Source organism: Barbus barbus (assembly GCF_936440315.1).
Source record: "Barbus barbus genome assembly, chromosome: 17".
NCBI lineage: Eukaryota > Metazoa > Chordata > Actinopteri > Cypriniformes > Cyprinidae > Barbus > Barbus barbus.
Genome location: NC_136745.1, coordinates 21998015 through 22015237, shown reverse-complemented (window position 1 = coordinate 22015237; position 17223 = coordinate 21998015). Strand labels below are relative to the sequence as shown.

Genomic DNA, 17223 nt, shown 5'->3' with positions numbered 1-17223 from the left:
CAACAAAGACGATATATATCGCACACCCTTAGTCTGTAAAAAAAAAAAAAAAAAGTCCCATCACCATAAACCTCAATGACAAATACTTCTATTCATTAAATGATGTACTGTTGATCACAATTCCTAATAGTTGTGATGACTGAATCTTATTTCTTATGTTCCCTTTCAACACCCTTCGGCCTTCCGTTAAAGACAGAACCACCATTGTACAATTTTTCTAACAAGCACAGAAAATCTGGCCCAGTTTTCTTATCGGTGTGAACAAATACACAGGATGTTGAGAGTTGTCTGTTGTGGCCTGTCGGCTCTGGGCTGGGTTTTGCTGGAGGCAGTGTGATAGGATTCAGCACGCAGCTTTATTACAGTTTATTCCAGCCCAGTTGCTTTGATTCGATCCAAAAAGAAGGGGCTTTTTTTCTTCATCAATTGTCTATTAATTATTTTACTGCTTTTCAATATGTGGTTGATCTAATTATATATATAAAAAAAAAGTAGGACAGCATGGAAGTTGTGAAGGGATAAGTTTCATGGTGTACAGTATCCATATGTGGGTGATATAAAACGTTGAGAGTGTGATGACTTTAAATAATGATTTATTGCTGGTGCAATCATACAGACCCCGTCACTGCATGGCTGCGAAGTATATAAAAGGTCAGGCCAGGTAAAATACACTCCAACTCACTGCAAAAACCCCAACCATATACTTGCTCCACAAGGCCACAGCCTGTGACAAAGTGGACGAGCAAGCACAGATTTATACCATCATTATTGAAAACTAGGAAAGGGTTCTGTCCTATTATGTTCACTTATCTGTATGATATGTTTATAGGCAGAAAATAAAGCATATTTATACCTGTAAGCCAACATAAAAAAGTATGCCGTTTACTTCATACACATTCCTGAGAATATTTAATCAGTGTAAAAACTACTATGTTTTCCTGCTTAAGCCACACATGCTGGATAATGTTAGCAAAAAGGCAAAAGTATAGACACAGCAGAATAGCATTCAGACTGACTACATTTGCTACATTACATCAATACAATATACAATACATTAAATTTTAATGATTAAAATATGGTATATTAGTTTGAACTCAGTCTCACGGCACCCATTCACTTTAGAGCAGTGGTCGGCAACAGGCGGCCCAGATTATTTTGATAGCGGCTGGTTCTGAAATAAATCTGTCATGACAGCAACAGTTACTAACAATCAGAGTATGTGATTTGAGCAGAGCGGTGTGATTTTGAATGGACCCTTAGGAGCGGATTTTTTTTAAAGTCGGAGCATCGTGGTTTTCACTCGCTCCAAGAGCGCTCCACCACCATCACAAGTACAATTCATGCCAACGACCCGCAATATAACTGCATATAAAACTGACGAAAACGTAGTTATTTTCAACAAACAAAATTTGCACCGCAAAAAGCAGCTATAATGCTGACAACCATGTTATTAGTCACGTGGACGTGGTAGGAAAAAAAGTTCACACACTAGTGTTCCAACAAGTCACTTTGAAACTCTCCTGTTATTATATTTATTTTATAATATATGTGATGAACAGAACTGTGATATTTCATACATACTGAAATACTTTAGACGCGGAGCGGTGTTTCTGATATCAGTGAGTGTGGAGTGGGAAATGGTGACGCTCCGGAGCGGAGTGATTATTAAATGCTCGGAGCACGGAGGGGAAATTGTTGACGCTCCTCTCCGCTCAGATACACTGCCGGACACCGCCACACAAATGTGGCTTTTTGTTTATGACTGTCCTCCTACAGGATTTAACACAGAGTAACAGCTCACTACCAGTTACAAAAGACACTGTAACGGTCTGTCACAGGCAATTCTAGTTGCATTTTTCCATCAATTAATTAATTAAATTATCCTTTGACTATGTTCTGGCCCGCCATCTAGTGGCAGAATTTTTTTTGTCCCGATGCCAAACTTACTTGCTGACCCCTGCTTTAGGAGGATTGTTATGCTAAATTTCTCAGAATCTGTTCCAATAAAGAAACACCCTCATGCCATCTAAGATGAGTAGCAAATCATTTTTTGGTGAGCTATTTGTTTTTAACCAAAAAAAGTGTCAATGTGCAGTTAACATGAAGCCACTAGGAGGTTCTACACGCATAAGCTGGCAAGACTCCAGAGGCTTGCTAACAAATGTGTATGAAAGCACATTATGTAATTGATTATTGACAAGAAATAAAACTACATTGATTTACTGTAAGCACAAGAACACTATATCATACATAAGGCTTGAAGAACCTTTCACAGGTAATGTGTACAAAGACAGAATATGCTAGAAAAACAATTATTTCTCAATAATTGGAGAAGGTCTACAAGCATTTTTTCCACATGAAACCACCAGCTATGGGAAGGTCATCATCTAGATTCTGGGAAGCAGAAATGCACAGATGTGCACGTCTGCAATCAATTGCACTATATAGCAAAACAGAGGCATGGACAGAGGCCTGGAAGGAAGAAAGGAAGGAAGGAAAGCCATCCTGTAATTGAAAGGGTCTTTAATGTGAATTGGGCTGGCTAGGCTGTGTGAGACCTACGCTGTGTGTGAGTGTACGTCTGTGATCACATGCGTCTCCAGAATCTCAAACAGATGCTATGGAGTTACACAGGAGACTAGGAACTAAATATGCACAAAGTAGAAAGGTCTGTTCTTTATGTCATCGTATCAGTCATGGAAAAAATAAATATATAACTGAACATAATCACTCTAGGGGTGGGCTTTTCATTATTCATCAGCCTTCTTGCAGCACAGCCAATCTCCCAAATGGCCTCCTTTCGACTCTAAATCTTTAAAAATGGACTCAGTCACAACAAGCACATACATCTCCACTGTAATTCCCCCTCCTTCTTCACATACACTTACTCTGCTGCATTGTATATGGGTGCTTTATCTTACATCTGACCCTGTCAAGAGAGTGCAATGGATGCCTGATGCTGCTTGTTTAGTAGTGCTGATTTGTCGCATCACGCCAAGCAAATATTTGAGCGCCTGAAAGGAAACACTTGGGAATTTTTCAAGCTCTCAAATCTTCTAAATCTCCTCTTCACTACAGTTTCGGTCCAGCCTTGATTCTATATTGCAACCCGCCAGTTTAAATCAACCGCCAGCTTTGACTTGTACTAGAAAGTCACAGCCACGGGGAACCATTTATAAAAAAATAAATAAAAAAAAAACAGAAACATGCCATTTCTGAAATTATATATATAAAATATAAATCAGATAAATGAAAATAAAATGGAAATACATTAAATAGTAAAGAAGTTTTACAGACTAAATACAGAGTAAATGTACATTTTACAATATTTTTTCAATTTAAAGTACCACCTTCATGAAGTGACAATCCTCTCCCAAAAATTAAACAGCGAGATTCAACACACGCAACTGCCAAAAAAGTTGGTAAATAGACCAATTAAAAAAAAGTGTGATTAATAATAATAATAATAATAATAATAATAATAATGTGGACTGTAGGCAACTATGTTTAAAAGATATGAATTTTTTATTTATTTCTAAAGCCACAAGACGAGTAAATGTAATGTAAATGTCTTTAATTGTCTTTATCTACCCTTTTATTGTCTGTCTTCTACATTACATATGTTAAGATATTGTCTTTCTCTAATGTGCATGTGAAGTCTAGCCAGTGACCAAAAGGTCAGCGTCTCTTACTTGCAAATGCCGTCCTCTGCGTCCTCCAGGCCAAAGCGAGGATCAAAGGTCAGCTGGATCCTGGAACTTTCTGTGACTGCCACCAGCCGCCACACTACAACTGTATTCCGGGGATAAGTGTTGGGGAAGTCAGGACTTTGAATAATTCCATCCCCAGTGACACTGAGGACCTTTTCGTGTTGAGACTCATGCACTCCTACAGAACAGAGAGAGGGAGGAAAAAAAAAAGTTTTTTTAAAACATTTTTGAACCTGCATAACGCAGAGTGGAGAAAGAACACATTGTAGTCATTTGTGAATAGTTCTTTCCTTTTTTCTTAATGCAAATTAACATCAAATCGGATTTGGCTTCTTCTGCATCACATTAAAATCCAAATAATATGGATTATGCAGTGCACCGTGTGAATACTAAATAACTGATCACACAAAGAAGAGATGAAACACTCAAGACTTCTGTTTTTTTATTGAGCATTGATTGACTCCAAACCTGATAATCACATTAAGGAAGCGATAAAAGGAAACCTCGGAAATGATTTTGCCTGGTCAATACCATAAAACCAGCAGAATGATGTTTTACCATTTTGCCAACACAGCATACGCTTAATGAACCTCTGTGTATCAAAGCAATATTGTGCTTTGATGTTGCTTCACCATAATAGTTTTCCAATAAAGATCTAGATAAGAACGATCAATCAGTTGCAATAAAGTTTTATTTATGAATGAATGAATGAATGAATGATGCATTTATATAGCGCTTTATTGTGTATTGCTGTACACCCAAAGTGCTTTACAATCATGTGGGGGGGGGGGGTCTCTCCTCAACCACCACCAGTGTGCAGCATCCACTTGGATGATGCGACGGCAGCCACAGGACAATGGCGCCAGTGCGCTCACCACACACCAGCTACAGGTGGAGAGGAGAGAGAGATAGAGCCAATCAAGTGTATGGGGATTATTAGGAGGCCATGATAGACAAGGGCCAGTAGAGGGAATCTGGCCAGGACACCGGGGTTACACCCCTACTCTTTACGAGAAGTGCCATGGGATTTTTAATGACCATAGAGTCAGGACCTCGGTTTTAACGTCTCATCCGAAAGATTTATAGTGACACTACAGCTGGCAATAACATTCCTAGTTGTAGCAGTAAGATAAGAATTAAAGCTATGTCGAAAAAACATTGTTTGGGTGGAGGAAACTTGTGAAGGCTACTAGGACAGATTGTTCTGCTACAATCAATTGTATCTTTAAGAGCTCTGATAGGTTAACAGGTCAGAGAAATCCAAGGCAGAGGAAGTCATTTTGAGCTTGGTTTAACAGCATGACTGAGGTAGGGTATGCCAAGAGTTTAGTCGTTTAAAGTTCAGAAATTATTACATACGGATTTACTTGCTACTCTGTTATGGCAAGATTTACAGAGTTGTTCCTCCTCAGAGGAAGAAACAATAATGGCTTCCTCAATACAGCACAAATAAAAGCACCTTTTACCTGCAACTTTGCCAGGAAGGGAAAATGAGCTCAAAGAATACTGACTTTCAACAAGCTTTTCAATTGAAATGGTTAACCAAAGGTCATTATTCTTAACATTTAATCCATGTTTCACAGTGTTATTCAGGGTTAGTAATTAATCTTCGAAAGACAGGATTTGAGATTTGTAAAGTTAATATGCTTTGCATATTTATGAGATTAAAAACATAGATTGGACTAGTACAACTTTATCTATCAGTAGAAATATCACCATGCATATGTGCACAGGTTAAGTCTGTCCCTTCAGACGCAGAAACTGTTTTTGTGTGAATATACAAAGTGCATGAATATTTAATAAGGTAACCACTGAGGTGTTATGATTGACTGCTTGTTCGTTTAACATCAGTGTTTCACGGTGCATAATTTTAGCATTCAGGTTTCATAAACCATTGTCAAGTCAATAGAAATGTGAATCACTGGCTAACCTGGTAAAAGCCAGCCTTCACCTGGGGTTTAAAAGGACATTAAGCCAGGGTTAAATGGGGCAAGAAAAGCTTACAAGTCTTTCTACATGTGCTGATGCACTTGAGCCAACATTTCATAACAGTTACATCTCAGCAAAGAGAACTAATAAAGAACGAGCCTGAAAGAACTAGGTAGAAACAATTCTTAGAAAGGATGCTTGTTTCCTGTCCAATAAAATGTTATTGAATTCTGCAAGAGGATTGAAATCTCTCTTATCCTGTTGTGTACTAGGTTCAGAAAAGATGTTTGATGCAAACAGACAGCTGTTGAAATGCAACACCAGTGCTGGTTTTTACAGGCCTGTCACATTCACAGCCCACCCAAGGGAAATGCACACAGATTTTCTTTCACGCTCCACTCCCTGAGCACACTGTAATTGATCAAGATACCTATTGACTGTAATTGATCAAGATACCTATTGACACTCTGACTTTGCCACACAACTTCAGGGAGCTGTGTGGCAAAGTCAGAGTGTCAATAGGTATCTTGATCAATTACAGTGATGGTACAATATCTGTAATGCTCTGTCTGGTCTATCTGAATTACATAACACTGGAACCATTCATCTTCAAAAGTAACAAAACACCCAGCATTTTCCTGTGCTGTATTTGCAGACATCAATACAGTACCATAATGGATGATAAGCTATCAAAAATGAGTCATTGCTTCCTTTCCAGCAAGTGCTAATTATCTCGTTAGCACAATAGGGGTCCAAAACAGGTTTCACTTTCACTGTATGGACATAAATCCTCAAAATATCTTCTGTATTTTCACAGAAGTAAGTTTGGAACAAAATTAGGTAAATTGGAGTAAACGACAGAATATTAATTTTTGAGTTTCCTTTTTTTTGTATTAGGATTGGCCAATGACTTTATTCCCTCCATGGTCTGGATGACAGATCCTATCACAAGAAGCAGTTAATGCTGAATGATGTTTCAGGAGTCACTGGAAGAGAAATGACTGAAACACTGGGGTTTCGGAAAGTACTGGGGAACAGCTTTAACCCCTGAGGTGTGTCCGCAACCATAAGAGATAGAAATCCGATCACTCTGACATCCATAACTGAAGGAAAGAGCAGAGAGAAAGAGACAAAAAAAAAAAAAAAGAGAATCTGTTTAGAACATCAAAATTCAATATGTTTGACTCTGTGTGACTTGTTTATAATAGGCAGGAGGAAACATTTAGAGTGGAAAAAAGAAAAGACGACCGATATAATTTCTCTCTGTAAACATGACAGCGACTGCTTTGATGTCTTTTTCTCATGTTGTGATTAATTGTACTCTGGGGAGGAGATGTGAAAGACAATACACAAGTCACTTTTGAACAGACAAACTTTGTGCACATCCGAAAAGTACCCTCCAAAAAATTGCACTCGGCACGCAGAAACATGGCATGCCCTTCTAACTATTGCCCACGTAGAATAGACACATTGTCAATGTTAGGGAGGTAAAGCAAGATCACTCATGCTCTCCAGAGTTGAGGAACATTTTGTGTGAAACATATCCAAACAAAAGAGCCTGAGGGCCATGCAACAGTGTTGAACACCTCAGATCTGTTTGCAGCACAAGCCTAAACCCTTTATGGACTCCGTTATATAAACAGATCAGGAGTCGGCTGCAGCTGCCAAGGTCTTTGAAGTCCATTGAAATGAGAAAGAAAGAGCCTTTTCCTCAACATGTTACAGCATTTGCCCAGCTCACTGACAGCTTCTTGTCAAGCTCTGTATTAATGTTAATAATTTTCTTAGGTTTCTGGCATTAAGACAGGTCAGAAAGTGCGCGAGAGAGAGAGAGACTCTTCTGCACAAACGCACGTCTACCGTGTGTTTTCGGTAACTTACAGTGACGGAGAAATGAGCTGCATGTCATCTGAAAGTTTTAGATCCAGTCAGTTTTGTGTTCTGTGCGCAATTCAAATGCTCCGCTCTCCACCCAAATTTAAAAGCTGCTGTCCAACCCGGTCTCATCCCAACTCGTCACATATTGACGCTTGGTTTTGGCGTCGCTTTTTGACGCTCAAGGTACCCCTTTAGCATCACTTTTCGGCGTCGATATTATTGCATATATTATCGATATTATTGCATATATGTAGGGGTGTGATTTTTCAATGTAAACAGTCAAAATAGTTTTATTTATATGACTTACCCAACCCCTGCCCCTAAACCTATCATCAGTGAACAAAACACAAGATATAGCAGGCAGATGCAACTACTGTCATAATTTATTTAAAAATTATTGATATACGCTAAGTGTTTCCTATTTAAAACAATGGAGGACCTTTCACGTCGAAAAGTGACGCTAAAGGGGTACCTTGAGCCTCAAAAAGCGGCACCAAAACCAAGCGTCAATATGTGACGAGTTGGGATGAGACTGTTATGCTGTCAGTTAATGAAGATTTGACGAAAGAACTCGCGGCTCGATTGGACTCGTCATGTCAGAAAGTAATAAGACTTTCAGTTTTAAGGACGTCCCCATCTTCGATTTTACTTTGGTCGTTGTCGCTATGGTTACTGGTAAGGAATACGGGCTTGACTCCCATTCGTGTGAATGAGACATTGAGACTCACACCTCTAAAGTAAATGCGGTTGTCAATCCCAAAAACTGACAGTGTGAACATAGCCTTAGATTCCAGATAGTTGACTCAAAAATGAAAATTCTGTCATTAGTTACTCACCCTCATGTCGTTCCAAACCTGTAAGACCTTCATTCATCTTTGGAACACAAATTAAGATATTTTAGATGAATTCCAAGAGCTCTCTGACCCTCCCATAGACAGCAAGGATCTGAACACGATCAAGGCTCAGAAACATAGCAAGGACATCGTTAAAATAATCCATGTGACTTCAGATGTTCAACTGTAATTTTACAAAGCTACGAGAATACTTTGTGCAAAAAGAAAACAAAAATAATGACTTCTCAACAATTTGTCTCCTCTGCGTCACCCCATGGCTCCATTTTGGAGAGTATCACATACGCAAACAACATACAACATATGTACGCATATACTTTGTTTACGTTCAGATCAAAGCATAAACAACGTAAACAGCGTATCCACATACGTTGCTGCTGACACAGAACAGCATACGTTGTTTACGTACGTGATGCGCGGAGAAGACTAATTGTTGAATAAAGACATTGTTTTCTATGCGCACAAAAAGCTTCGTGAAATAACGGTTGAATGTCTGAAGTCACATGGATTATTTTAACGATCTCCTTGCTACGTTTCTGAGCCTTGATCATGTAAGGATACTTGCTGTCTTTGGGAGGGTCGGAGAGCTCTCGGAATTCATCAAAAATATATTAATTTGTGTTCTGAAGATGAACAAAGGTCTTACAGGTTTGGAACGACATGAGGCTGAGTAATTAATGACAGAATTTTCATTTTTGGGTGAACTATCCCTTTAAATAGAACCTATTGCATAAAAGGTGCTATACAGCGTAAAATTGTTCTTTTAAGAAATCTTCACTGAAAGGTTCTTTGGGAACCCAAAAATTTTCTTCTTTGGCAGTAAAAACCTTTTTAGAAGCTTTATTTTTGATAGTGTATATAAGCACAATTTATCAGACTACATGATCTAATTGCTTATCTTGTTGCAAAGCCTTCCATGTGTGACTGCACTTAATTCCAGTTCATTAAAATTCATCTTCCTGTCAGTTCAGTTCAAATGCAACTTCCTGAGGTGCAGGGCAAATTCAATTCTTATTCACATTCATTATTAAAAAGAACCAATATATATTTTGCAACCTTGGATTTAGTAATATTCTCCATCTACACCCCAACAAACCACTTTAAATGGTACTGATAAGACTACTGTCCAAAGAGTCATAAATGCCTGTTGTTCATTAAGATTTTCCAATAAAAAAAAGACGACAGCATATTATGACATACTTAAACAAGGAACAGTGAGTTTTACATGCGGTTTAACAAACAAACTCTTAAAACAGAACAGGGTAATTATACGCTGATGCATGCCTCTGAGAAAGTGAGAAGGATTCCTATAGGTATACAGTTTACATATATTAAAAAAAAAAAGCAAGAGAAAGGAAAATGGAAATTTTGTAATGCTTCAAACACCCCAAACATGAAGTGCACATATACAATAAGGGTTGATGTTCACTGACCAAATGAAGGTTTGTCATTAGAAACTGAACCTCAGCCTTGACACTAAAACTTCCTTATTTGATTTTTTAATTTTAGGCTTTGTAAGGATCGAGAGAGTTACATGTCTGTGCTTTAAGATGACCTCATCTCTGGGTTAAATAATGTAATATAATGATCAGAGGTTGGCCCCTTGGGTGCATTAACTCAAACATGACTTTCCCTTGACCCACTTCTCTTTTTTTCCTTCTCTCTCTCCTGAGGAGAGCACTACACTGATTAAGGTAGGAAGCTGAGAATGAATAAATAAGGGCTCACAGTGTTACCATTGTGCCTTGTTCACATGTTAGACCTCCGACTGAGTCTGGAGTTTAAATATTAACCTGGAAGCGGTAGAAAGAAACAAAGACAGCACAGACATATATGGGAACGTGCGTGTCTGGACGTGGGCAAGTGTCTAAATACAAACAAAAACAGAGAGAAACAAGAACATATTACTCTTTAGTAACACCAGTGACACCAGACAACCTCAACCAAACTTTGCAGATACTTCAGAATATCTTTTTACGCTAGAAAGTAATACGGGTTTGGGATGACATGCAGGTAAATGACAGAATTGTTAATTTTGGGTAAACTATCCCTCTAATCTAACACCACAAATTTATGAAAGCACACTAAACATTTAGGCTTTAGTCAAAGAGAAAAGCCACAAGGAAAATCGCACATTTCGATGGTTTGGTGCACTGAAACCAAAGCTCCAGCCTACTGCTTTTCACAGTCCACTCTGATCAGGTTTTAATGTGTTGGAGGTTCAGAAACGGCAGTGTTACTGCTCACAGAAATGCGTATTACAATCAATCGAGATCTTAAAAACTTTCAAAACCTCCTGTTGGAAATTTGGCATAATAGCACTACATTTCACTCAATTCATATTTCCCAGTTGTCTGGCAGAAGGCCTTGATGTCCGTATTCATTTCACTCTAGAAAGTTCATGCTGGAGATCGACGCTAGTGCCCGTAACAGCGTTTAACAACATAAAGTGCTAATGTTTCTGATTCCAAGGGACTTGTTCAGGCGCTGTCTGTGTTTTAATCCCCCATATGTCGGGAGCTGACTGCAGCCGGCTGGTGAAACTGTACCCCATGCTTAAAATTTTCAACCCTGTGCATGCTGATTTTACCCCCTGCTTTTAAGTTGCTCCTACATCTGCTCATGATTAAGGGTTTGCGGCAGTAACTACAGGTGCTGTAAATTCCAGTTCTGGCCTTTTCATACTTATTGCTTTAAGGTTTACAGTTGGGCAGCAAAGAGAAGGAGGGAGAAGAATAGAAAAGGAGGGGGGAGAGACAAGTGAGGGGAATGAAGCATGGGAATTTATCATACCATTAAAAAATAATTTGGCTTCAAAAGCGTCGACTTATTTGGAATGGTTCAATCTGCTGTGCAGATGCTCCATATGGAGACTCACCACAGGAGTCTGATGCTTTGACTCACTGAATTGCTCAGTTCCTGTTGGCCATTTAGCATCACTTAAGTGGCATACCTTTTTTCCAATATATTCTTTTCACAACACTCACAATTTACATTCATAATCTTATAATGATTAGGCGTAAGCATACTAACCAGACATTGTAAAATGTCAAGGTACGTGCGTCAAACCATTCATTCTCTAATTTCAGCATCATCTGTGTGCCCTCCTGCAATAAGCAGCAGAATGTCAAGGTTTCAGTCAAGGCCAACATTAACAGGCAATTGACTGGCATCATGACTGAACTCTATGACACTTCCGTCACACACACATACATTCTTTTTAGCATGTCACAAATCGCACTCCAACGTCCTTGATATTCACAAGCACATCCATACATGTGTACATCAAAAAAATAAACATACAATTCCAATAATGATATCTTTTTCTAATCTCAAAGATGTTACATGTTTTTTTACAGTACTGTCAGACTCTTAAAGGGACCGTTTACCTAAAAAAAGGTCTAATTTCACAGATTCATTCTGTGTTTAACCTCACTAATTATTTTCTTTTTCCACTATTATTGTGTCAAATTAAGAAGCATTATAAAAAAATATGTAAATATATAAAATAAATAAAGGAATTACAGCTGATGCACAACATTTCAGGTGTGTGTGTGTGTAACAGACAGACAACTATTTTTCCCAAGTCTTTCCTCAATTTTTTGGGGGGAAATTATACCCACATGGAAAGAACCTATATGAGGATATATGCGCATATATGAAACCTATATGCAGTATATATGCACATATATGATAACATATATGCTGCATATATGCCACATATAGGCAAAATCGAGGTGCATATATGCGCATATAAAGGCCATATAGGTCTCCTGTATTGCTTCTTTATATCCACATATAAGCCCTATATGTACATGTAAATTTCGACATGGGCTTTTATTTATGTTGTCTAGCAGCTATGGATTTTAATAATTTTACTAATATGTAGGTAAACTTATAGGTGCATATATGCACACATATATATATATATATATATATATATATATATATATATATATATACACATGCATATATGTACCTATATTATAGGAAAACGGCCAATTTTATATATGTCACATATATTAAAAACATATATCAAAACCTATATTAAAACATATGTTTATATAGGTTATTTCCGTGTGGGTATGGCTTCAGAAGACTTGGAATATAGCAGACATGTCATGCTAACTACTTTTATGCTGCTTTTTGTAATCTGCCAGCTCTTGTCATCATGTATGTTCATGGTAAGGAACAGACCAGTGAACTTTCAGCTAAACGTCCTTTTGTTCCACAGACTACAGATAATCATTCAGTTTTGGGTGATTAAACAGTTCCTTTAAAAGGGAATTAAACTGGTCACCCCTACAATCCTAACCAATCCTGTCCATTTGTCTAATTCTTTTTACAAATATACTGTGGTAAAGAGCAAGTTCAAGTGAAGCTTGGCTAAACTAAATCCCTTCAAATGCTGCGTGAGCATAAGGTTGCTGTTGTGTCATCACATGCGGAGTAACAGAATCCTGCAGGCACTTCACCAAGACCCGATTAAGATCCTAACAGGCCACCAAATCCTTCCCTCTCCACAGCTCACAGAATGAGGCTCATCCATTAACACGTCCTCTCAAAGAGCTCCGTAACATCCACATATGCTATCGTATGGCCAAATGTCGACACTGAACTAACCCACTTGGTGGGTGGGTGAATATAAGTGTGTGTACGATTGCACTTGCCTGACAGGAAATTTGATTCTGAAGTTAGCATGACTGTTCCCTCTGTCTCTCTCCACAAGCTTTTTCTAATGTCTCACTACATGTGGTTTATACTGCTGAACGCCTGACTGTGAGCTTAAGCTCGTCACTGTTAAAATGATTATCAGATCAAGTATCATCAGGGCGGTATACGTTATTTCTTCAACTCCACTTTACTCACGCTTTATGCCAGGTCTAAAATTAACAGCAACAACTGGGAAAATAAAAGCATGTGGTGCCGAGACACACTGTAAGTCATGTAGATTACCAGAACCATTATGGTGATCTACTGTTCACCTCGGTTCTTTGTAGATTTGCTTTTATAGGCAAAGTAAAAAGCTATCATTTCTGGTGGGCTTTAATAATATTAAAAGCCCTGCAATTTGTTAAAGTCTCCCTTATGTCATTCCAAACCTGTACAATTGCTTTGAACACAAAAGACATTCTGAAGGACAATGGAGTCCAAACAACATTAGACCCCCAATAACTTTCATTGAATAAAAAAAAAAAAAAAAAATGAACTAATATAAGTTAAATGAAAATTAGGGATGCACCGAATCCAGGATTCGGATTCGGATTCGGCCGAATCCTGGGCTTTTTGACGGGGTTCGGTTTCGGCCGAACCTTAGATTTATTTTCCACCGAAACCGAACCCTAGACTTGCGCTACGACGTCACACGGCCGTTGATTACGTGAAGGTGTTTACATAGGACCCGTTCGAATGTAGTAGGCTGAAATCTGAATCTGAAAATGGAACTCGTAAGCAAAAAAAGTTTTGTTTGGCAGTACTTTCAACCAAAAGAAGGCGATTCAAGTCGAGCTTTATGTTCAATTTGCAATGCCAATTTGTCTCGTGGTGGCAAGTAGAGCCCTGCGCGGGACTGTTTTCTACATCCCGCGCCCGCCGAATTTCTGACCATTAGCGCCCGCTCCCGCAACGTGTGTGTTACACTCCCGCCCGCTCCCGCAATATGTATGTCCACTCCCGCCCGCACCCGCAAAACTCTGAGAATTTATTCCCGCACGATAATAGAGATGCATTGATTTTGTGTCTTCTCCCGTCCCGCAGGAAAAAAAAAAATCTATTGTATTGCTATTATTAAAGAGATTCATGTTTGTTCCTTTCCCTGACCTGCATGTATTCTGACGCACTGGTAGGGAAGATGAATATAGCCTGGGCTATCGGGGACATCTAAAACGCTTAGGCTACCGCGCGTTTCTTTAGACTTCAAGTACTTTGATTTAGTTGACAATGACATCATGTCGCTAGGTTACCTCCCGATCCCGCAGTGTTTTTTTTAGCCGCCCATTCCCGCCCGCAGCAAAGTTCAAACCGCCCGCTCCCGCGAGATTTGCGTTGGGTCCCGCGGGACCCGGCGGGTCCCAATCCCAATGCAGCCCTCTAGTGGCAAGGACCCTAAGCAGTACACAACATCGCCGATGTTAAAACTAAGGATGCGAGTAGGATTCGGTATTCGGTTTTGGATTCGGCCGAATCTTAAACGGCGGATTCGGTATTCGGCCGAACCCCAAAAATCTGGATTCGGTGCATCCCTAATGAAAATACATTAAAATTTGAGATTTTTCAAAATACAGAACACCGGTTTGGAGCGTCATGATGGTGAGTAAATGACGACATATTAAATTTTTAGATAAACTACTTTTGTTGCCACTAGTGGCATCAAAAGAAACTGCAGAAATAGTTTTCTTCCAAATATGTTTTCCAAACAGTCTCTCCACTCTTTGCCCCGATTCTCCATTTCAGTTTAAACTTATTACGGGTAGCCCTGCCCCTAAAATCTCCCAATTGGAGCAATTAGACAGAACTTTTTTTTAAGGGGCATGGAGCCAAAATGTTTACACTTTTCAGAGACACTTATAGATGACTTAATTACAGTTGTTTCTGCAATGTAATTTTTTTTTGTAAAATTTACGGTAAAAAAAACGGCAGCTGTGGCTGCCAGAATTCTACCGTAAAAAATACAGTAACAACATTTTAGGTTTCAACTTAAATTTACAGTTAAACACCATCATTTCATTAACTGATATGTTAATATACCAATCTATTAATGTACTGAAATCTATTTTGTACCTTTGAAATACACTGATAATCGCCAAATGCAGGTGGTGATGAAAAAGTAACACGATCAACCAAAGCCCATCACAAGCAGTTTTTAAATAACAACATATACTGTATAGAAGGTGCAGTGTCATTCACACAAGCACTAAACTAATTAAAATGAAATATTCAAATAAACATTAATTTAAAAACATTAGATGTAACGTACAACACTAATAAACATAACTGATAAGAAAAAAAATAAGAAGGTTATTTAAAAGAAAAAAAAAAAAAACAAAACATCAAATTCAAACAAAATTTGAAATACAACGCAGGGAATTCTGGGAACGTCAGTTTACTGTTTTTCCCTATAAATTTTACAGGAACTTACCGTTAACCATTTAATAGATTTTTACTGTAGCATTTTCACAGTTTTTTACCGTTAAAAATCACGGTCATTTTTTTACAGAGTGCATATTAATGTAAACTGGTGCAGGACATTTTTACATTACACATGCCAAGTGAAAGGGAGAGAGACTATTGACATTTTACAATACCCGCTAGTCTAAAAACAATGTTGCCTGGGCTTAATGATTTTGTATGAGAGGAAGATACAAGATACAAGAATAAAAACGTCCCTATTAAATCTAGCCAACAATACTAGGCCCAAACAAGGCTAAAATATCTTTGTGGCTTTTCTCAAACAAAGCGTGTCTGTTTGTGTGTGCGAAACAAACTTAAATTAAACTCTTCCGACACGTCAGCTGCTTGCATACTTGTGTTTGCGGTTCTGGCCACACACACACAAGGCTTGCTCATGTTGTATACAGACCACATCCTTTAACAATTTGGTGAGGTCTTCAATTTGGTGAGGCAAAACACGTGGGTGTGCTATTCTCTAATGGACGTCTGGTGTACTGCCTGCCTCATGTTTACTTTCACCACAGTGCTCTATTTACATAGTTAGACATGGCTTCAGTTCTCTGTAACTTACCTCTGACCAGAAGGGCCTTGAATTAGACATGACATCATCTGTGAAATAGCAGAAGACAGTCAGCAATCAGACTAATAGGGTATCGATGACAGGTAGCCATTGGGTTTTCTCATAAAATGTAGGCTCAGTTTAACCGCTGCCTTCCTTATAAAGGGAAATGTTCCTGTTATTGGTGCTTTTGAACATTTTTGTTTTACTGCCCAATAACATTTTGGATGATTTCAACTTTAGAAACTGGGAGAGGAAATTTTAATAACATATCAAGATCTATGTTATTCCAAATTCAAATTCAAATTTTATTTGTCACATACACATACATACATAGTACGACATGTAGTGAAATGTATTGTACGACTGTCCAACAAATTGTCCAACAAAATTAAGAAAAACCTCAGTTTACAAAAATACAAATAGAAAAAGTACAGTAAACATATATACAGAAATAAACTACCAATAAAATAAAAAATAGATATGAGAATAAAAATAGATATGAAGAATAAAAATAGAATATGATTCTATATAGATTCTATAAAAAGTAAAGTGTATGTCAGTGATAAAGTGTCCGTGTGCTGTGCAGTGCAGTAAAGTGTATAAGTGAGTAAAAGGAATACTAAAGACAAATGGTATGTAAATCCCACTCATTTATCCTTACGTAACCTTCTACAAATTAGTGCAGATTGTAATTGAAAATGTGCAAAGTGGAAGTGTCGGGTGATGTGCTTAGAGTGGGGAGTGGTTAAGACTCCGAATGGCCTGCCGGAAGAAGCTCCTCCTCATTCTCTCTGTGTTCGCCTTCATGGAGCGGAAGCGTCTCCCTGAACGCAGCAGAGAAAAGAGTCCATTGTTGGGATGGCTGAGGTCCTTCACTATCTTCCTGGCCCTGGTCAGGCACCGCTTGCTGTAGATCTCCTGCAGGTCAGGGAGCTCGGTGTGGATGGTACGTTCCGCTGAACGCACCACCCTCTGGAGGGCTCGTCTGTCCTGCATAGTGCAGTTCCCGAACCAGGAAGTGATGCTGCCCGTCAGGACGCTCTCGATGGTGCAGGTGTAAAAAGTCTTAAGCACCCGACACGTACTAAACACGTACTAAAGACGTTTCTAAATATTTCTACCA

At 38.6% G+C, this 17223-nt stretch overlaps 1 protein-coding gene across 1 annotated transcript in view; it reads right to left on the bottom strand.

The window, feature by feature from the left end:
• The window catches only part of LOC306883333 (platelet-derived growth factor C-like), a 47551-nt gene that overhangs the window by 14763 nt on the left and 15565 nt on the right, over positions 1 to 17223 (bottom strand). The window contains exon 2 of the mRNA XM_079438515.1: positions 3693 to 3888. Coding sequence (XP_079294641.1) covers positions 3693 to 3888 — 196 coding nt within the window. The remainder of the gene's footprint in view (positions 1 to 3692; positions 3889 to 17223) is intronic.